A 23,690-nucleotide genomic window follows, 5' to 3' on the forward strand; every position below is an offset into this window, starting at 1 on the left:
CATCCTTTTCTTTCATTTGTGAATTGTTTCTTTGTCTCCACATTTTGGCTGCTTCCCTGTGTTTGTTTCTATGTACTGGGTAGCTGCTAAGTCTCCTTGAGTTGATAGAGTGGCTTTGTGTGGTAGGTGTCCTATAGGGCCCAGTGGCTCAGCCTCCCCAGTCACCTGAGGTGGACTCTCTTGGTGCACCCTTTTGTGGGCTGTGTGCACAGTCTTGTTGTAGTTAACCCTTGATTGCTGTTGGTATCACTGGGAGGAATTGACCTCCAGGCCAATTGGCTGTGGTGACCAGCTGTGTCTACACTGGAAGATATGTTGTGCAGGACTTATGGGGCAGGACTTGCTTCAGTAGGGCTTTGGTGCTCACTGAGTCTGCCCCTTGACTGTGTCTCTTTTGGATGTGAAGAGTTGTAATCCAGTATGGTCTCACTCTGACCACTGTGTACACTGGCTCTTGTATCTCCAAGAAGATGCAAGGTCAGCCACTGTCTGGGGCCACCCAACAGGAGGTAGAGAGACATCTGCAATTCCTCCTCTTTGTATGGGGTTTGGAAGTGCCCTGACAAGGCCCAGCTGTGAAGCAAGGCCGCTGATGCTGCCAGGCCTTGGGCCTTCTTTTGGAAGCTCTGGGGCTCTCTGACCCAGCTGCAGTTTGACAGGTTTTAGGCGAAAGGACAGGCCATTCATATACAAAAACCGATGTGCACAGTTTGGGTGGGGTTGTAAATTGGGTGGGGCGGGGTTTCTGGGAATCACCAGGGCAGAGCAAATAGTAAGGCTGCCAGTCAGCCTTGCACCAGAGAGGTCCCTGGTTCTCCACATCCCGGGCCCCTACACAGGAACAGTGATTGCTGTGAGCACCTCTAAGAGTAAGCCGCCCTGGCGTTCCTGTCCCGATGCCAGACAGTCAAGTTTCTCCTCCTATGTGCCTGGGTCTCCCAGAGTCTCGCCTGGAACTGGAGTTCAGAGCAAGCGGGAGCTTGTATCTCCCTCCCGGTTTAAAGAGCAGCACTTTCCGTGCCTCCGCACCTCTTACCAGTCTCAGTGTGCTTTCTTCACCTCTCTAGTTGTGGGGCTTCCTCTCAGCCAGCTTTCCCATGGTTCTAGGAGGTAGTTCTCCTGCCGTTTAGTTGTGGTTTTGATGTGGTTGTGAGAGACAGCAAGTATAGGTGATTACCTATGCCGCCATCTTGGCTTCTCTCCCAAGAGATTAAATTTTAGGAAAGAAAAAAAACACACTTTCTGTTTTGACTGTTACAATGTCCTTTGAGATGACTACTGACATCCTAAAAACCTAGAGTATAAAACATTTAGCTATACTTATAATCAATTTTAATAAAATAATTATTTTTAAAGAATCATCTAGACTAGGCATAACAGTTAACAGTTACTTGGGTTGCACATGAACACACACACACACACACTTGAATCAATAAAAATGGACATAACACTGTATATGAAATAGGAGATTTAAGCCATTTTACAGCAGCTCATCAAGGACAGTGGTGTCTGAGAGATGGGACACAACAAGGAGAGCAATTGCCTCAGCTTTACTGCCAGAGCAACTTCAGAAAGAGGAGGAACTGCGCAGAGCCCAGTGGACTCCGTGACGTGAGAAGTTGGAGGTGAATGACTGGGAAGATCAGGCAGCTAGAAGTTGGACAGAGTACCAGAGGGGAGAAAGCTACACAAACAGAACTGGATAGTAAACAGACCAGCACATATGTGAGAAAATGACCCAAACTGAGGAAAGAACCACGAGAAAGAGGTCTCTTTGCCCCTCATTTAGGACCAGCAAAAGTAGGCTGTACTCTCCAGCCAGCCTGATTCATGGGACGTGGGCAGAGTAACTATTGGGGAACTCTGTGATACACTTTTAAATAACCCATGGATCAAAAAAGAAGTTCAAAATGAAATTAATAATATTTTGAACTGAATGAAAGAAAGGAAAGCACAGTGTTTCAAAGTTTGTAGGGCCAGAAAAGTAATACTTAGGGGGAACTTATAGCACTAAACATCTCTGCTGGAAAAAAGAAAAATTGGAAATCAACAACTTCAGCTTCCTCCTTCAATAACCAGAAAAAGGAGGAGAACAAATAATAAAGATCAAGAAAAGGAGGAGGAAACAATAAAGATCAAAGCAGAAATGATAAAATGTAAAAGAGAAAAAGTTTCCTTGAGAAGAATAGTAAAATTGATAAATTTCTAAGCAAACGTAATAGAAAAAAGAGAAGACAAATTACCAATATTAGGAATGAGAAAGGTGACATCATTGTTGATGCTAGATATAGTAAAGGCTTATAAAGTAATATTAACAGCATTATGGCAGTAAATTTGACTTCAATAAAATAGACAACTTCCTTAAAAGACAAACTATCAAAGCCCACAAGAAGTAGATCAACCAAACAGCCCTAAAAACTGGTAAAAAAAAAAAAAAAAAGAAGAAAGAAAGAAAGAAAGAAAGAAAGAAAGAAAGAAAGAAAGAAAAACTTGTAATTTAAAAAATGACTATTTGCAAAGGAAACCCGCTTGCCAGATGACTTCACTGGTAGATTCTACCCATAGTTTTGGGTAGAAATAAGAACAGTTTTACACAAAATTCCAGAATATTGAAGAAGAGATAATACCTCCCAATTTATTCTGTGAGGTCAGTGTTATTCAAATAGCAAAACTTGACAGACATTAAGAGAATAGAAAACCACAAGTCAATACCCCTCATGAACATAGATGTAAAAATTCTAAATAAACTTTAGCAAATCAATCCTTTCAATATGTAAAATGAAAATGCATCATGACTAAGTGAGGTTCACCCCAGGAATGGAAGGCTGATTTAACATTCAAACACCAATCAATGTAATTTACCATGTTAACACATCAAAAAGGAAAAAATCAAAGGTTCTTCTGAATAGAGGCAAGAAAGGCATTTGAAAAAAATCCAATTCCATTCCTGATTAAAAAACAAACAGGACAAAAGCACAAACAACAACAACAACAACAAAAACCTGAGCAATGTAATTATAGCAGGGAACTTGCTTATCCTAATAAAGGGCTTGTAGGAAAAGCCTACCTCATATTACTGTTAAGAGACCAAATGTTTTCTTCTTAAGATCAAAAAAAGATAAGGATATTGGCTTTTACCACTTCTACTTAACATTATAATGCAGGTTTTAGGCAGTACTAGAAGGTAAAAGGTATAAACAAATGCTATCCATATTGTAAAAGAGAAAGTGAGACTGACATTCCAGATGACATGATTATCTAGAAAATCCAATGGAATTTATTTCAAAAGCTACTAACACAAGCAGGTGATCTACCCAGTTTGCAAGATACAAGAATATTATATAAAAATCAATTGTATTCCTGTATATTAGCAGCAAACAATAAAAAATCTAAATAAAATTTAATTTATAATAGAATAAAAAATATGAAATAGTGATAAATCTGACAAAAGGTATACTAAAATCTAAACTTTTAGGTAAATGCAAACTAATCTATAAGTGATAAAAAGCAGACAAGTTGTCTATGGACAGCAAATTGGGGTGGGAAACGAGTTGGAAGGAGGGATGACAAGGGGGCATATGAAAACTTTGGGGGATAATGAATATATTTATTACCTTGATTGTGGTGATAGCTCCACAGGTTTTACATAAGCCAAAACTTATCAAATGGTACATTTTAAATATATGCAGTTTTATGTATTTTAATGATATGCAATAAAGCTGTTAAAATATTAAAGCATGCACACACACACACACACTGCTGGCATCTACAAAAAGAAACAAATGAAGAAACATGTAATTGATGATATCATCTACTGCAGACATGTATAATTCAGTCTAGATCCTCAGTATGTCTTAGCCTACTTACTTTTAAATATCTATTGATCTGAGTCAAAAATCTACCTCTTAAGACAATTGTGTGGAAATGAGATAATACTTATTGGAGTTTTTAATAAACTATTCTGTACTGCAGAAATATTAGTTTTATTATCATTACCCTTAAAAAGTAGAGGCAGTTTAGTCAATAAGCAATATTTTAATTGACAGGATGGGGTTTACTTGAAATGATCCAATTTTTCTTTGTCTTTAAAATCACAATGTAAACAGCAGTAAATTTATCTGAAGGATATAACCAAGTGAAATGTCCTATGATGTGAAATCCGCTTATTTCCAAATTGCACAAGCAATGAAGTGAAAAAGAAATAGGAGCAGACATCATAAATAATGGAAAAATGAAAGGCAGACGGTTTTATCGAACAGAACAGTATGGTAAATGAGGCAAAGAAGTTTGTAGACTTCGGGGGATTGTAGTATCCAGAATTTTAAAAGAAAGTAAAGAATTTTCTAGAAATGTCCACATGATTTTGACAAGTGAAAATGTCAATCATAATTTTAGACAGAAACAAATTTAGACAAAGTCTAGTTCTTTTAGAATTCTGCCTTTTAAAAACACACTTAATATAAATCTGAGCATAATGGATTGTTTATATTTGAAACTTGACTATTTTGTTTTATTGAGTTGCTGATAAAAACCAAACTTTAGTAGAAAAATTGCAGTTAAGTGAATTTAACTTAAGTTCATGTTATCCACAATTTTGGTGGAAATGGTTTTGTGGAGCACTTTTATCTATAATAATAAAAGCATCGTATGCTAATTAGACCGGAAGTCCTTCCTTCAGGACAAAGTCTCAGCGGGCGGGGGGTGGGGGCTGGGGCCAAGGCCCTTGCATGAATTTTGTGCATCGGGCTTCTAGTTTAAATATGATAAGCACTCTTAATCTATACCATAAAAGGCCTGTGGTCGTGATGCTGTAACAGCGGAACGACCAAACAATTGGTCACGAGGGGGTGCTCCATGCACCTCCTGTGGGCCGGGACTAGAGGCTTGTGTGGCGAGGCGGGGCTCGCGTGGCCAGCGTGGGGCTGGTGGGGCCCTCGGCTCCCGCAGGGTGGGTCTGGGGTTCCGCTGGTGCGGCGGGTCTGGGTCTCACGCAATTTCGTATGCTGGGCCTCTAGTATTAATATAAAGATTTATTAGCCTCTTCTTTTCCTAGCTTTATTGAGGTATAATTGCCAAATGAAAAGTGTGTATATTTGAGGTTTACAATGTGATGATTTGATATACAGGGTTAGGCAATCATAGTTTTTCCAGTTGTTCATATGGAAAATAATACAATATGAATAATAATACAAAAATAAAATGCCTTGCATACTCCCAACTGTAAATCTACTTTTGCCTTACCCTTGTAATGCTTCACCTTGAAAACATACTACATGGAGACAGACTTATGTTTTTAGAAATATAAGGCGTTGTAGGAAACTTAGGTACACTAGAACTTGTTATTAATCTCTGCTTCTCTTTTATCATCTTAATCATCTCCTAAAGTTATTATTATTATTTTTTTAAGAAACAAATGTCTCAGGTTGTCACAGTCACAATTTAGTGCTATCTTGGATCAATACCATTCACTGCTCTTTTTCATGACCTCACAGTCTTATCATATGAGTGTTTCTCTGCAGAATGTAAACAGGGAATATTTATCAGCCTGCAAATATACTCATCTAATGTCTAATCTATGCTGTCTACTCTTTTATCTATTTATATCAATTTATCTATATCTAAATTTATATGTATGTGTGTTTGTGTGAGTGTGAATGATATTTATGAAGACGCGGAATACAAGTTTCTAGTATTAATTAGTGCAAAGGATATAGTTTAACAATAAATTAAGAATTTAAAAAGTTATAGCATAAGTGGTCTCTATTGCCAGTAAATGTTGAGTGATATTCACCATACATCCTAAAAGAGTTGGGACTCAGATAATTAAGAGAATTAGGGAATTATTAAACCCTGGAAGATGGCTAGAAATGAAATGCATAAAAGGAAATAAATGGAGTGAAAGTTATATAAAAATCTTGTGTAAAATATGAATTTTCATTTCCCTTAACATATAAAGCAGAGGTGAATTTTTACAGGATTTATTCAGAAATATACATTGGAAATAAATTTTATTGGAAAATCATTCCAAATTTTTGTTCTTCTTTAATTAAATCATTGAATGGAAATAAAGGTATGTGAAAAAAGAATTTGGTTTTTGAACTATGATAAAATGTTGCTCCTTTACAAATACAGTGGTATTTCAAACATACTAAGCAGAATTTCCCTGCTTATAGCAATAAGCCAGGTACACCTGTATTTTTAGTGAGTTTCAGTACATTTAGAAACCAAGAATCATTACTAGATATAAATATCTGAATTGACACCTGTGGGAAACACACTCCAACTCTGTGACTGTTTGCTGACCCTTCTCTGCTAAAGTGGGCATACTCAATATGCACCTGCATTAACCTTAAAAATTCTTATGATCCTTCCCACCCTAAATATTCAGAACCTCAATTTAACTGTTTGAATTTATGGCAATGAAAAAAACTACAGGAAGAAATTAAATGTGCTCAGAATTATTGTACAGAAAAATATGACATCTTCTATGATGGCCAGATTTTACTAAAGCCTCTCATTAAGGGTCCTTAATCATACAAAATGGTGTGAGAATTAAGGCAATTATCCTGCTTATTTACATTTGAAATGCGCCTAAGTCATTCTGATGAAATGTTTAACTTTTTTTTGTAGTAGCTAAAGATGCTTGAATTGACTTGGAACTATTTATTTTACAAATTAAAGTTCCATTTTTCTTTATGGAAATGAAAAGTTAAATAACTTCCAAAAATGTTTCTAGTTTTGAAATTTTAAGAATCATTTATATACACTGTGTTTGATTAAATGAGATAAACCTGTCATTAAATTCAAACCAAGTTTGCAAATATACAATTCAAAGAATTTACTAATTAATTCAAAAATATGTAGTAGTTGGGTATAAGGAGGTAGAGGACAGTGGGAGAGGGAGGACAGTCCCTGTTCTCATGAGATTATGCTGTTGGGAGATGATAACAATAAAGGGGTAAACTGGGGAATTAGCCTGTTAATTTCAGATAAAGACAAGTGCTTTGAAGAAAATAAAATGAGAGGTGGAGCACGGCATTGCATCAAAGTGATCCAGGAAAATCTCAAAGAAAGCATTTTAGCTGAGTTCAGACTGACAGGAAGCTGTGCAAGGTTTTGTAGAGGGAACTTTCAAGATAGATCATCATGCAAGATAGAGTAAATTCAGAAAGCCTTGGGCAACTGTGAAATTATGAGCTTAATTCTCTCCTTCTAAGTCTATAGGATCGCAAATATCCTAAAGCTTTCGAAGGGGAAAAGCATTCTTATTCAAGGGCTAAAGTATAAATCATTCTGTAGGACAAAATTTGGCTGATTGATTTATTCAGAGAATAGTTTATATGCACCTACTATGTACCAAGCTCTGTGCTAGGAACTAGAGATAGAGAAATGAACATAACAGGCCAGGCCACGCTATCTAGAAGTTTATTTTTTGATGAGGCTTTACATTTGAATAGCACTTCATAGAATGCTTTTACACATATTATCATAATGGATGTTGGCATTTCCCCCATAAATTAGTTTTTTTTTTTTTTTTATCTTTAATACATTTTGGAATGTTTGCATTATACTGTAGATTACTTCTTTGTAGCAGCAAGGTATCAGTATCCTCTCATTTTAGCCATTAATCAATATAAGGATTTATATATGTACTAGAGGCTCTGTGCACGAAATTCCTGCACTGGGGGGGGGGGGGAGGTTTCTTCTCAGCCCGGATGTGAGAGGGCACAGGCCAGGTTGAGGGACCCCACTGGTACACCATCAGGGCAGGAGAGGGAGGTGGGAGGTTGACCAGCTGGGGAGGGATCACAGGAGGGCTCCAGGGCGAGTCCGGCCATCTCACTCAGTCCCAATCAGCTGGACCCCAGCAACAAGCTAACCTACTGGTCAGAGTATCTGCCCCCTGGTGGTCAGCACACGTCATAGTGACTGGTCGACTGGTTGACTGTCTGCCCCCTGGTGATCAGTGCATGTCATAGTGAGTGGCCTTAGCATATCATTAGCATACATTAGCATATTATGCTTTGATTGGTTGAATGGATGACTGGACACTTAGCATATTAGGCTTTTATTATATAGGATACCTGCAGTAGACACTGTGAGTGGTATACATACAAGATATGGCTCTTGATCTCAATCAGTTTGGAGAGTGAAATATGGTCAAGGTGTCATTTCAAGGTGTAGATATAAAATGCATTACATTCAAAGCAGGAAAAGATTTCTGTGGTCAAGGATAGTCAGGGAAGAATTTGTAAATTAAAAAGTCAATGATTGTATAAACAGCAGAAGAAAAGCAGGGGCTAGAAATAGGTGAGCTTTCAATTTACATTCTATACACTTGTGGTTCTCCTTTGTGCTTTGAGCAATACCTAAGCTCAGGCTAGAATATCTGATCCCCCCTCCATTTTATTTTCTCTCTTGAAAATTATATGAATGAAGTATTACTAAACCATTAAATATGTATTTTGCAGAAGTAGGGTTCAAATGACAGAGTTAATGAAGTATTCGTTAAAAACTTAAGAAATTGAACCTATTGCCCTAACCGGTTTGGCTCAGTGGATAGAACGTCGGCCTGCGGACTCAAGGGTCCCAGGTTCGATTCCAGTCAAGGGCATGTACCTTGGTTGCAGGCACATCCCCGGTAGAGGGTGTGCAGGAGGCAGCTGCTTGATGTTTCTCTCTCATCTATGTTTCTAACTTTCTCTCCCTCTCTCTTCCTCTCTGTAAAAAATCAATAAAATATATATTTTTTTAAAAAAGAAATTGAACCTATTATTTTTATATTCCTATTTGATGCCTTAAAGATTTCTAGGACAAAATTACAAAAATGCTGTTTCTATATGTGTGCATTTTGTTAGGAAACCTCATGCACCTTGTTAGCCAAATTTAATGCATTCAAATTCATATACTTTTTGTTAAAGAGCAAAATTTAATCACTATGGTAACTACTGCAATAAATGTGCAACATCTTAAGCTATGATTATACTGTCACACTTAGTGATGTCTGTCTTAAGCAATGACTACTAATCATTTCAGGGTTGTTGTAGTCAACCAGACATGTAGTTTAAAAAGGAAACCAATTATGAGATTTATTTAAATATGGCTAAGTGATTTCATCAATAACAGATTTGAGATACTAAGGGTGATCCTTTTGAGGGTGTGAGATAATGTTAAGGGAAGACTTTGAACCATGTGTTCAGGTAACAATAACACTGAGTCTTAAGTACCGTTGAAAAGGTAGCTGTAGAGTCTTAATAGATGTTTAAAATTATCTTTAAAAATAATACAACATAATTGTTTTCACTACATATGTAAATATTCAACATGATGAATTACACATTCTTAAAATATTTAATTATAAAAACTAGTCACTGGTTTACACTGGAAATATGCTAAAATTGAAATAAAAATTTTGGTGTAGGATTATTAGCTCTCTTCTATGATATGCTTGAATACTAAAATATGTGTCTGCATGCACTACTCCATTGTCAAAGATTTGACTACAATTTTACTTATTTTATTACTTTATAGTTCAGCAATATGAGATCTCAGTCTTGTAATTTTTTCAATTTCAATGGGTCAACAAAATTTTTTGTTTATATTTTTAAATTCTGTGTTTTCATTGGTTAACCAACTTTATATTCTGTATTTTTAACTGTTCAAATGAAGCTGTTTGGGTTTGATCAATCATAATTCCTGCAACTCCTGAACTAAGATAAGAATCTATAAGTAAACAGTTTAAGGGCAAAGTGCTCCCCACTGAGCCTGTAATGACATATTTGAATAATAATTAGACCTGATGAAAGACTCCATGATTTCTCTGGTCCTGTAGGAAAAATCCTCAGGAACTGTAACCTTTCTTTTCATATTTGGAGAACGGAATGGAAACTTTTGAGTCTTTAAGGTCATGGAAAGTTAAAGATGTACCTGAGGAAGTTGGAAATGGGTTGCGGAGTCGAGGCATTCCCCTACATGTGTTTTTCCTCCCACCCCTTTTTTTCCCAAAAAGGTCACTATCAACTTGTCACTCCCCTTAATACTATAAGGGGAGTGACAAGTTGATAGTTACCTTTTTGGAATTTATAATTAAATAAGCGTCTGAGAATGGATGAGTGTGCCGAGAAAGAAAATAAGAAGAGTAGACCAGCAAGGCATGTCCTTAGGGAGCACCTACATGTAGGGGTGGGAGGAAAAAGAGAAAATGAATGCTATGTCAAAGCTATCAGGGAAGAACAAATATAACACCCAAACTTAGAAAGTTGTGGTGATTTTCAGCAGTGTCAAATGCTGCAGAGAAGTAAAGAAGAATGATTAAAGGTCCTAAAATGCTTCATGAGCATGTTCAGATGTTAGAATGAAGATATATATATGCTAAGTGTCTGACTGTTCGTTCCACCGTTCGACCAGTCACTATGATGCACTGACCACCAGGGGGCAGATGCTCTGACCAGTATGTTAGTTTGCTGCTGGGGTCCGGGTGAGACGGGCCGGACACGGCCTGGAGCCCTCCCAGGGTCCCTCCCTGGCCTTTAAAATATTTCTTCTAACTAATTTCCTTTCAGTGTGCACAAATTCATGCACTGGGCCTCTAGTTAGAATGTAAGATGCTAAGAAAATTGGATTGTGAAGATGTTTATAGAAAAGAAAAACTTTTAAAGAAGTTTCCCAGAAAACAGGAAAGAAAACACATAGTAACTTAAAGGGTAAATATGACAAAATAATTATATTTGTTATTCTTTTATTTTATCATAGGTGATAAGGTAAAATATAAGCTGGTAGGAAGAATTAAAAAACCTAGGTAATATTGAAAAAGATGAAGGAAGAATTGATGGGTAAATACCTGCAGGTGTTGGAAGAATATTATAGAGAAATAAAGTACTCTAACACTTTTTGGTCTATAATGCAGTTTTAGGCTTAATATTTCATTATATCCTTACCAGAACACTGTCTTAGTGTCTTATTCTATAATTAACAGTTTTGAGTCTCAAAGAAACTAAGTGATGTGGCTAGAAATTGGCGGGGTTGAACATCAAACCCACATCTTCTGTTCCAGGTCTCCTAGTCCTCTATTCTGAGTTCAAGTTCAAAAGGACAGGGTTTAACTTTGGAAAGAAGATTTGACTCTCTTCCCAAATGGAAAGAAGAAACTAAGGCATTATTGGGTGGTTCAAGGAGGGAATGAATAGAAAGTCAGGTCAGCTGTTCTTGAACTCAAGAAAAGTAGGAAGCAAAAGATTATGGACAGAGAGGATGGGGTTGATATTGGGGCTTGCCAAAGGAGAAAGTTTGGGATTAAACCTGGCTTCTTCAGCAAGCATTTGAAGGAGCATTGATGGTCCCTATTAAACAACCCTTACATGTCATAAGAATGGCATCTTGCAATTCTGATGAAATAGAGACGAGGAAATTATCTTCACTGTGCTTTAAGCATTATGTCGGGAGAAATAAACTTTGCACTGCACTCTCCACATTTGTGACTGATAAGTGAGCAAAGTAACATGCTAAATGGTTATTTCTTTACTCTTCTGCCAAAGCATAATGTAACTGGCATTGATTACTACCAATTTATTTTTTAAAAAACCAAAAACTGTCAAAGTAGAGGACTACCTTCCCTCACAGCAGGTTTTGTGGGTATTTATAATGAGCTCTTGATGTGACACTAATTTGGATATTTTTATAGGTTTCACATTTATCACACTAAACATTTTACAGAAAAAAAAAGATTCCAGTAAGATGATTTTTGGAAGGGAATCATAGTTTTCCATGGATGGCATTAGAGTTTTCTATGTGCTCCCTAGGGAAAGTGTTTATCTGAAGCAAAACTTAACAGTTTCCTATAAAAATATCAATACGAAACAAAATGTAACTAATTAAAAAGTGGAAATGTCTGTCTATGAAAGGATTGCCGTTGGGGTGAGTACCTCTTAAAACAGTCCTTTTCTTGTAGGATTGAGAGGACTCTTCAACTGTCAAATGCAAACTGATGACTGGACTTTAACATGCTCAGTTCTGATACAACTGGCGTGGCCTATGAGCTTCTTAAAGACAGAGGGCCATGTTTGATGATTCTTTCTTTATGCCCCCGAGCCCAGCATGGTGCTTGACACAAAATCAATGGCCTGTATATATTTGCTGAATAGATGCCAGCCAGGGCTTGAGGGAAAATGCTGGAGAGGGGAGAGGTCATTTCCTCTCTTCAAATTTATCATGGGGTCTTGCCTTTGAAAGGCATTTGACCACTTCCCAAGTGATGCAGGGAATTTTGTTTACAGGAAAATGCTATAGCTGCAGTCAGGTGAGGTGGACAGTTTACAAAGGGACAAACAGAGTAACTGAAGGATAGCTTTCTGAAGTACCAGGTTTCTTCCCCTACCCGATCCAAATTCTGTTTTTAAAACATATTTTTATTGATTTCAGAGAGGAAGAGAAAGGGAGAGAGAGAGAGAGAAACATCAATCATTGATTGGCTGCCTCCTGCATGCTCCACACTGGGGATTGAGCCTGCAACCGGGCGTGTGCCCAGACTGGGAATGGAACCAGGACCTCCTGGTCCATAGGTCAACATTCAACCCCTGAGCCATGCCATCCGGGCCGATCCAAGTTCTTTTAAGCATCTCTGGCATCCATGAGAGAACAGGAGATGTTGTCACACACTGCAGCTGGGGACAGGTGGTCTACTGACTTTCAAAGGGGACTGTTCTGGCATGAATTCCAGGGCAGCATCCTGCAACTGTCAGGAGCTGCTCTGTGGCCAGAAGCAGCAGACACTGCTGATATCTCACAGGCAGACAGATCATCGGACAGTGGAGGAAGCCAATGTAAGACGTAAAATATTATATTTTTACTTGTGGAAAAAAAGTTCTTTGTGGTTTTCCTTTTTTAAAAAAATTGTTTTTGGTAACATTTGTGACCTTTATAAAATAGGGTAACTCCAAATCTGATGGGGGGGAAAATACACATTGATTGCCTCATAATAAGTTTTACAATGTCATCTCTCATACTTTCTCTTGTTCAGAGAATGGTATTTGTACCATGTACTTCTAATACAACTAAAATAAAGTCAGCTTCCCTGAGTAGGAAAATGTTGATTGAAAATTTGGATGCATATATCTTTTTGAATTAGTGTTTTGGATTTCTTTGGATAAATACCCAGAAGTCAACCTAGATATCATTTAATAAGTCATAGACCCTTTCAATCCATTTGTCAATCATTGTATCTATATACAATTCTCTCACAGTTGAGGTTTATCTGTAGGATTAACTGTACAATGAGAAAAGCACAGATTTTAAAACTTCTACTTTCGTCTTAGTTAATATTCCCCTTAAAACCCCTGAAAATACTTCCAGAACCTCCAGTATTTATTACACTTTAAGATTATTGATTATTGAATCATGAAAAAGTGTGACTGTCTCACATGTTATTCCTTGGGTTCCCTTTTTATAAATTATCTGCTTGAGACAATCTATGCTAATAAAAAAGCAATACCTTTTTGTAAATATGAAAAGCTAGACACTAATTTTCTTAAGCAGAACCACCTTATATTACGTAAGATTTTCAATATCCGGTAGACAGCTTGTTCATTTTGTGTCTGCTATATTCATCCATGTCATTTAATCAGAAGATGGGAGATTTGCCATAATGCAAATAGGACTCTGTTGCTCTGAAATCTAAAGGGGTAGTTGAAACTTTCTACAGTAGCATCAGTCCTAGTAAAATGTGGGATAATGACAGGTGACAATTTTCCCGAAGCTGAGAAATAAAGTGGACATAACATATGGTAAGTCTGAAGATTAGAAATCTCCAAGGTGAAGAAAGTTGATGAGAGGCTAAAAGTGAAGGTGGAATGTACATGTTGGCATGTGTATGTTGGAGGCATCTCCACTATGTATTTTAACAGCTGGGATGGGTATTTGTATTTGAAAACAGTGGGAGGTGAAGTTAAAAAGACAAGTATCACATGATCTCACTCCTATGTGGAATCTAATGAACAAAATAGCTCCAGAGACATAGAAGCATGGAACAGACTGTGGAATCTCAGAGGAAAGAACTTGTGCTAGTATGCATAGCCCATGGACACAGACAATAGAATAGTGAAGGCCTGGGTGGGGGGCAGGGCCAGGCTAAAAGGGGTCAATGGGGGAAAACAAAGGGGCACATATGTAATACTTTCAACAATAAAAACAAACAAAAAACACTCCATCTGTGCCCTGGCTGGTGCCTCTCCGTGGTTAGAGCTTCTGCCCACACACGGAAAGGTGGAGGGCTCAATTCCCAGTCCTGCATTGTAGGTTCAATCCCTGATCCCTCTCGGAGCTTGTGCAGGAGGCTACCAATGGATGTGTCTCGCTCACATCTCTGTCTCTGTCTCTGACTGTCTCTCCCCTCTCTCTTTCTGCCCCCTTCCACTCTCCTTTCCACTCTCTCTCTAAAAAAAAAAGAAGAAGAAGAAGAAGAAGAAGAAGAAGAAGAAGAAGAAGAAGAACAACAACAACAACAACAACAACAACAACAAAGACTCCATCTGTGGCCACAACCATCTCACTATACCTCTGATACTCTCTGGTTCATACACATACTGTCTGGGTTGCACTTCCAAATAATTCCTCCACTTCAAGCCATACCCAGTAAAACACATCTTTCTTTGTTTCTGCTCTATTTTTTCTTCTTCTCTCTCTTCCTCGTACTCCCCTCACTCCCCAACCTGAAGAATCACTTGCCAATTCTTTGACAAAAGAGAAAGTACACTAAGTTTGGAGACATCACTTAAAGGAAATTATTTCAGGATTAATGTGTTAAGTCCTTAAAAAAAATGAGTAGGTATAAAAGGGTTCATTTTTAATTTGGGGCTTTCAGGAGATCATTTCTAAGTTAAGATGAATAGTACTTTGTAAAGGAAAGTACTTGATAACTGGTTATTTTAGGAGCAAATTAATGTGATAAATGAAATGATATAAATGCAACTCAGAATTGTCTACATTTAATGACAATGTGAAAATAAAATATTCAAATTACTCTAGTATATGGCTATTTCTTGAAAAACTATCTTGTGGACAAAAGTTCTTTGTGGTTTTCCTTTTTTTAAAATTGTTTTTGGTAACATTTGTGGCCTTTCTAAAATAGGGTAAAACCCAAATCTGGTAGGGAGGAAACCCATTGATTGCCTTATAATAATTTTTACAATGTCATCTCTTGTAATTTCTCTTATTAGGAGAATGCTATTTGTACCATGTATTTCTAATATAATTAACATAAAGTCAGCTTCCCCCAAGTAGGAAAATGTTAATTGAATTTTTGGATGCATATATCTTTCTGATTTAGAATTTGGGATTTCTTTGGATAAATACCCAGAAGTGTAATACTGGGTCATAAAGCAGTTCTAGTTTTTAATTTTTTAAGGAACCTCCATAATGTTTTTTATCATGGCTGCTTCAATTTGCACTCCCACCAACAGAGCATGAGGGTTTCCTTTTCTCCACAGCGTCACCAATGCTTTGTTTGTTGATTTATTGTTGACAACCGTTCTGACAGGTGTGAGGTGACACTTCATTGTGTTTTTTAATTTGCATTTTTCTGATGATTAGTGACATTATCTTTCCATGTGTCTATTGGCCATCTGTATGTCCTCTTTGGAGAATGTCTACTTAGATCCTTGGCTCATTTTTTTAATCAGATTGTTTGTTTAAGAAGATGTGATAAATACATATAATGAAATATTACTCAGCCATAAAAAAGAGTGAAATCTTACTGTCTGTGACACATGGATGAACCTATAGGGCAGTGATGGCGAACCTATGACACGCGTGTCAGCACTGACATGCGTAGCCGTTTCTGATGACACGCGGCTGCTGAGGTGGCCGCATGCTGAGGATGAAACATTTGCTGCTCCTGAGGATGAAACATTTGAGAAATAATGTTTTGTCCTCAAAGTGACACACTACCCGAGTTATGCTCAGTTTTTTGGCGAAGTTTGACACACCAAGCTCAAAAGGTTGCCCATCACTGCTATAGGGAATTATGGTAAATGATATAAGTCAGACAGAGAAAGGCAAATATCGTATGTTTTTACTTATTGTGCAATTGAAAGAATAAAACAAACAAACAAAACAGAAATTGACATGTAGATACAGAGAACAAACTAATGGTTGCCAAATGGGAGAGGGTTGGGGGACTGGGTGAAAAAAGTGAAGGGAATATCATCTATATAATAAAAGCCCAGCAACCATTATGGCAGATTGACCAGAACGACTGGTCACTATGATGCCCACTGATCACCAGGGGACAGACACTCAATGCAGGAGCTGCCCCCCATTGGTCAGTGCACTCCCACAGCTGGAGTGCTGCTCAGTGAGAAGCCGGGATCACGGCTGGTGAGTGCAGTGGTGGTGGCGGGAGCCTCTCCCACCTCCAAGGCAGTTCTAAGGAGTGGCGAGCCAAGTGATAAGGAGCGAGCAGGCAGGTGATTAGGAGCGAGGGGTCTCGGATTGTGAGAGGTATGTCCGACTGCCGGATTGGGCCTAAACCGGCAGTTGGACATCCCCCAAGGGGTCCTGGATTATGAGAGGGTGCAGGCCGGACTGAGCACCCCCCACACCCGATTCCCCCTGCATGAATTTCGTGCATCGGGCCCTAGTCAATAATATTGTAATAACTATGTATGATGTCAGGTGGGTACTAGGATTATCAGGGAGATCATTTCATAAAACATATAAATGCCTAACCACTATGTTGAATCCATGATCTCTGACAACTCAGGTGAGCGCTGGAAGGTCACAGCAGCTTGATGTAGGAATTCATCTTGAAATGTTAGGGTGATATCAGAATATCACTCCAGCTCTAGAGACCTCTTCAAGATCACATAAATGTCCCCAATTAAACTCTGAAATGAAAACTAGGCCAAGAGTCAAACAAACAATATAAAGAATCCTCTCCCTAATCAAAACAATTATGAGGAGTAACTAGCAAGCTTCATGTCAAGAATGAATAGAGATGCCTACAGAAGCCCTTATACCTGACCCTTTTAAATAATGAATTCCATGCCTTTTGTGTTTGTGTCAACCTGTTAAGGATCATAGTGCCTTCAGGATCTCAATGCAGACTCATTTAGATTTTGTTTCAATTGTTAGAATTAAAGAATTTGTCATCAGTGTACTTGAGTATGTATAAACAAAGTGGAGAATTGAAGTGCCGACAGGGATTATTTGAAAGAAACATTGACTATAGAAAGAAGTGTTTTGAAAATTAACTCATCAGTATCTTGTTTTAGTTTTGCCTTTGTCAGAACTAAGAAGCATGTCTTTTGTTCCTAATTGCATTTTATGAGACATCTTTTGTGTACACTTTGTGATTTTTCCAGATTTTGCTGTATTAATTGACTAGCTCAATCACTATGTATTACTTTGAAAGCAGTGATTTAATGGTATGTGTAAGTTCTGATATTTTTCATTATATGTAAATTGTACCAATTGCATAAAGTGAATTTAAATTTCATGTGATGATGAAATTCAGTTTCATAATGTGAAACAGGTGATGCTTCTTCTTGAAGGGATAATAATGTGGTTAGAGAGATAAGACTAATGTGTGAATTAATACACACATGAACATTTCACAAGATGAAAACCTGTATAGAACTAAGCTACATGGGGTGAGGTGGTCTAGAGGCAAGTATAAAAGCTACAAGTCAGGAAATACTGAGATCAATGAAAGGTAGCATATAGTTAGGAGCCGCTTGCCAGAAGAAATGTATGTGAGTTGGGCCTAATAGGGAAAACATCATAGAAAGGGAAAGCACATACATTAATTCTTAGTTTTAATTCCCCAAACTGTGTCAAGTTATTATATTCCTCTATACTCTCTATTTCCTTTGTCATCACTCTGGTTGAAGTCATTATCATCTCTCTCCTAGAATAGATTAATGCAATAACTCCTTAATAAATCTCTCCTATTAGCGCCATTCTGATCCATTCTTCACATAAAGGTTAAGTATCTTTATGTGCATCAGGTTGCCTTCATCCTCATTAACAACGCTGTGAGGTAGGTTCTTCTAGTCTCACATTATTACCTGAAACCTGAAGCACAGAAAGATGTGTTCACCCTACTAAGTGGCAGAGCTAGGATATGGTCTCAGGAACTAGAGCCTACACACTCATAATCATCATGGTATGTGCCTCCATGGTATATTGCTGTTTTTATTTAGGCTATTTTAAAGACTTTCTGCCAGAGGTAGTATATGTGTGGGAGGGGGTGAGGGGGTAAAGATTAGTATAAAAACAAGCAGCTGCATGAATTTGGCACAACAGCTGTAAAATTAGAAACAATAGTAGCACTTGAACTGAGATTTCAAAATTGAAGCTTATGAAGTTTATGAACCTTAATTAAAATGTCACTGGTGCAGATGCCAAAAAACATGAAAAGAATAATGCATGTTAGTTAATTGTCTTCTAACTAGGAGAAGAAAATCAGGAAGATAATCAAATGAGCAATAGGCATTTTACATTTTGATTAATAACTTTCTCCATCATCAAAAGACTCTCATAAAAAATATCTGGGAACAAGGACAAGTAGCTAACTACCTTCAGTCCTCTGTGGATAAAAGGACAGTTTGTATTTTGTACATGATCAAATGTACTTGAGAGAGATATGATGTACAAATATTAATTTGTTGGAAGCCTAGAAAATAACAATCAGATATGCTCGATGATGCAAAATAATTTGGACATCATTTGTTCGTGTGCTAATTTGGGCATCATGTGTTCATGTGGATGAGACATCGTGTTTTATTCAGTGTATACTCTTTGTTCAGACACTGTAAAATAATTTTAGAGAACAAAATGTAGTATTCTAATTGGAGACGAATTGGCTATTTTTTAAAACTCCTTAATTTACCTAATCTCCTAGACATTGTTATTGTAATTCCAAAAAAGGCTTAAATAAAATATTTCTAAGAAGCAAGAATAAGCTGATAATCTGTAGAAGTTTGTTTCCCTGAACAACAACAATGATAGTTAAGTTAATATACAGATAACAATTTAGTTCTTCCTATATGAAGTGTCAGGCACAGTGCTTGATACACAGAATCTCATTGGGATCTTAGGAAGTGGTTATTATTATCCCTATTTTCCAATGGGGAAATTAAGACTTAAATAATTTTCACAAGTACTAGTATACATAGATACTAAGTGACAGTCACTAGAACATTTCTATTTGCTTATTTCCAAACCCAAATTCTTAATGACTGTGTCATACTCTCTCTTCCTCCTTTTCTCCTTTCCTTCATTTCTTCCATCCTTCCCAAACATTTATTGAAGATACACTGAGGGAAATTATCCTGATAAGCACAGGGGACTCCACTCATTTTGAATTCTTTTCACTTTAATATTGAACTATATTTTTTTCTGGGAACTGTATCTACCAAGTACATGGTAACTAACTGGTCAATATTTGATCAACTAAATGTTTTGTTTTTATATTAACTGGGTATTATCATGACCATATCACTCTAATTAATGCATAATGTTATGTATTCCTACCTTGATATTTTCATGTTCATGTAAATTTGGGGGAGAGACTCTACCTAGGAAATGCCATATGAATGTTTATCCCCACATTCTGTGCGCACAGATGGCAAAGGGAAAAGTACTCACTTTGTTCCAGGAGTCAGTCGACTATGGCTCAAAAGCAAAACACAGGCCAATATTCGCTGAGCTATGGAACAGTTACCTCTACCTCTATTATCTCTCCTAAATGTGTTTAAGAACTGGCTCCATCTGTGAGACTCAAAATCAGTGACAGCTTTTTCCTCTGTCTTGTAAATCAACAACCATTATTGCATTATGCCAATACTTGCACACACAAAATCTCATTGCAAGTTAGGAGGATTACCCAAAATCAGCACTTTCATATATCCTCACCATTTTCTATTAAGAAGGAAAGAAGTGAAACCATTGGAACCTGCTTTTAAAAGATTTTAAACTAGATATCATTCTGTTTTTGTGTGCACGTGTTTAGCAATAGAATCTATAAATCTACAAACAAGGATAGGGCGAAGAAATGGCACAATGCAAATAAAGTATCCTCGCTTACACAACCAGTGACAATCTATATTTGCAAAAAGGCAAATTGGGAACCCTAAGGACAGTTGCCAATCACTAATTTATATACAATAGGACTTACTGTATAGTCTGAGTTTAATGGGGTACAAACTTAAAATAGTTTTACTTTTTTCTCCAGTCATTGTTTCATGCTCTGAAGAACATTTCTTTCTAATCCCAATGTCATTTGGAACAGATTCTGTAGCTTTCTGGTCACTTTAAGTTATTAAAAATACTAGTAATTTAAAGCTTTGGTTTCAAAAGCAATACATATCTCACATTCTCTTCTCTCCTGGGGCCCATGCTGATAGAAGTGCTTGGAAGGGTTTTCTGGGATGCCAGTCCCCCAAGGTATAGGATCAAATAGGAGGGCTAGAGAATGACAGGTCCTAACTGATATCATGTTTTATAATAGCTGCCAATTACTGTCTCATTGTGGTTCCACTTGCTATTTGTGGCCACCAGCCATATGATAGTAAGACCAGAAGTCAGATAATCTAAGAAGGAGTCCACTATGTGTTCATCAAGGGGAAAATTCGTGATTTTCACCATGACACTTTTGGGGTAGCTACAGAAATAGGAAGCATTTCACAATGAATAAAAGAATGGATAAGAATGGAGGAAGGGATGCCCTGGCCTGTGTTCCTCAGTGGTTAGAGCATTGACCTGGGCATTGAAGGGTCTCAGGTCCAATTCCAAGTCAAGGCCATGTACCTGGGTTGCAGTTAGATCCCCAGGCTGGTTGGAGCGTATGTAGGAGGCAACCAATCAATATCTCTCACATCAATGTTTCTCTCTGTCTCTCCTTTGTTTCTCTCCTCCTCCTTCCCTCCTTTCCACTCTCTCTGAAAACAATGGAAAAAATATCCTCAGGTGAAGATTAACAAAAAAAACAACAAGAAAAGAGAAAAATGAAGGATCAGAAACAACCTATTTCAATACAAATCTCATGTTAATTTACAGTGACAGGAAACAGAAAAATGTTGAATGGAAATTTGAACAGAGGAATGGAGTTTTGTTGTATTTAGTGATTTTAAAAATTTGTTTATATATTTTTAACCTACTTGAGAGATAGGACATTTTAGGGGATACTAAGTGAAGACAGATATAATGTAGTAATGAGGGGAATGATTGGTGTTTCAGGAGAAGATTAAGGGGAGGACCAAACCAGTGAAGTCTTTAGGACAGATTTAAGGGATGTGATCTAGACTGACAAGTACAAATTTGTCTCTGATGGGAGAAGAGTCAACTTCCTCCATTTCAATACTAGGGGAGAATGTAAAGATGTATGTAATTACAAGAAGGTTTATAGCTTCCATGCTAGAAAGATGAGAAAGTTACCAATTAGTTAAATACTTTGATTAATTAAGAATGACCTATCCTGTCTTTTGAGGGGAATGGTAACTTCCATTCTCTTTTATATTGCTTCATCATTTCAGTGTTGGATTGTAACATCTTTTCTGTTAGCATTATACTCTTTAGACTGTTAGAAAATGAGAAAGGATAGCTGCTATATGTAACACACAAAACATAGTTGATGAATATAACTTGTTATTTAGCATCTTTCATTTTCTGGTAAAAATGAATATCTCATACCACTGCCTAAGCCCAACAGCAGCCCTCTTCTAAGATGAATATTACTTGAGGGACTAATTGGAGAAATGTTTTCTTTAAAGATAAGCAACTCTCCTTGAAATAAGAATGTTAGTTACAGTGTTAAACCAGGTCCTTTCAATTACATATAGCAATCACTATGACCTTATTTATTGGGATAAAAACTATATTACATATGTAATATATGTATGAAATAAATATCTGAGTGTATAATATATGTATATATAAATCATATCTATATACTACATATCTATATAATATACATATAATATCTGTCTATATTAAACACACATAGTAAGTATAACTTATGATTATACAATGTAATTGTATAGAAATAAATGTTTATGGGTACTTTACTTAATGCATAGCCTCAATTTCACAGTAAATCTAGGATAACAAGAAATACATCCCATATGTATTCCAAGTATTCATAATTTGAAAGGAGTGATAGTGGAGTAAACCACTGCTTACACTACAGTGCAATTATTTCTTCATAAAAGCATGTTTAAAATATAAAACACACATCCTATCTAATAAAGAGGGAATATGCTAATTGATCCTCATGCCATCTAAAAGATGGTGGCACCCACAGCCAATAAGGAGGGAATATGCTAATTGACTGTCACGCCCTCAAAGATGGCGGCACCCACAGCCACAAGATTGCAGTGCCCAGTCCCCTCAGCTTCGTTGGGGCACCTGCTTCAGGAGTCCCCCTGTCCCCTCAGCCCCCCAGCTGCCCAGAGCCAGCCCAAGGCACAGGCAAGCCTCAGATGTCAGCTGCCCAGCCTCCCAGGGCCGCCCAAGGCTCAGGTAACCAGGGCCGGCCGAGGCTTGTGCTGCCAGCAGTGGCAGCAGCAGATGTGTGATGGGGCATCGCCTTCCCCTGATTGCCGGGTCGCCTCCTGCCCTGAGGGCTCCTGGACTGTGAGAGGGGGCTGAGGGACGCCCCCCTCCAGTGCATGAATTTTCATGCATCAGGACTCTAATATTAAATACTAAACAGAAGTGTTCTTGGAGATGGGCTTTGAAGGATGCACAAATGTTGAGGCTATATAAAGGAATCTTAGCGCATTTTAATAAGACTAATAACATATCCAAAGACAGGAGATATGGACAACTGGGAATTAATGGTCATTTAAAATTCCAGATGGATGCAGAATAATAGACTGATTTTCCTTCAAATCAAATTTAGTTATTGCACATGCATCTAACATGTACAAATTAATTCATTCACTGCAAATTTTGGATACCAAATACTATCTGTTAAACAGCAATTAGGTTAACTACTAGAAACTAAAAATTAGGTAGTCTAATAAAGACACATAAAAATAATTGTCTTATTTCTATTATTGTAATGCTACAGTATTTAAATATATTAAGTAATTTCAAACTAGAATCCTTTGCCAAACCTTAATGTATTAGTTCTACATTGTGTTCATCCAATGTTTGCTTGAACCATATAAGATCTGACGATTTTGCCTTAGCCTCAGCTGTTTCTCAGACAATATTACTGCATTATCTGCAATGACTATTCTACGACAATTGCTATTTTCCCCAGATTTGGCAATGTGGAGGCTCATTGGAGATTGTGACTTGCTCTCATGTGGGTCATGTTTTTCGGAAGGCAACTCCATACACTTTTCCTGGTGGCACTGGTCATGTCATCAACAAGAACAACAGGAGACTGGCAGAAGTGTGGATGGATGAATTTAAAGATTTCTTCTACATCATATCCCCAGGTAAACAATTCTGACAATTTTCATTCTCTGCAGGGGAAAATATAATTTTAAGGATGTTGAATATGTGTTTCATTATTGTTGCTATTCTACCTGTTTAAATAAAATGTCATCACCATAATGTTGCAGAAAGTCGTGTTTGAGAAAGTTGTACTATGAAGTTAATTTTCACCTAAAATGAGAAACACTATATTGATCTCATATGCCTAAGTATCCTTTTTTCTTTGTTTCTTTCTTGGCATATGCATTATA

The 23,690-nt window shown here is 37.3% G+C and overlaps 1 protein-coding gene across 4 annotated transcripts in view; it reads left to right on the forward strand.

The window, feature by feature from the left end:
* The window catches only part of GALNT13 (polypeptide N-acetylgalactosaminyltransferase 13), a 407,064-nt gene that overhangs the window by 236,496 nt on the left and 146,878 nt on the right, over positions 1 to 23,690 (forward strand). For all 4 annotated transcript variants that reach the window (XM_054723085.1, XM_054723084.1, XM_054723082.1 and 1 more), the window contains one exon: positions 23,261 to 23,441. In XM_054723085.1, coding sequence (XP_054579060.1) covers positions 23,261 to 23,441 — 181 coding nt within the window. The remainder of the gene's footprint in view (positions 1 to 23,260; positions 23,442 to 23,690) is intronic.

This window comes from Eptesicus fuscus, chromosome 11 (genome assembly GCF_027574615.1).
Source record: "Eptesicus fuscus isolate TK198812 chromosome 11, DD_ASM_mEF_20220401, whole genome shotgun sequence".
NCBI classification, from domain to species: domain Eukaryota; kingdom Metazoa; phylum Chordata; class Mammalia; order Chiroptera; family Vespertilionidae; genus Eptesicus; species Eptesicus fuscus.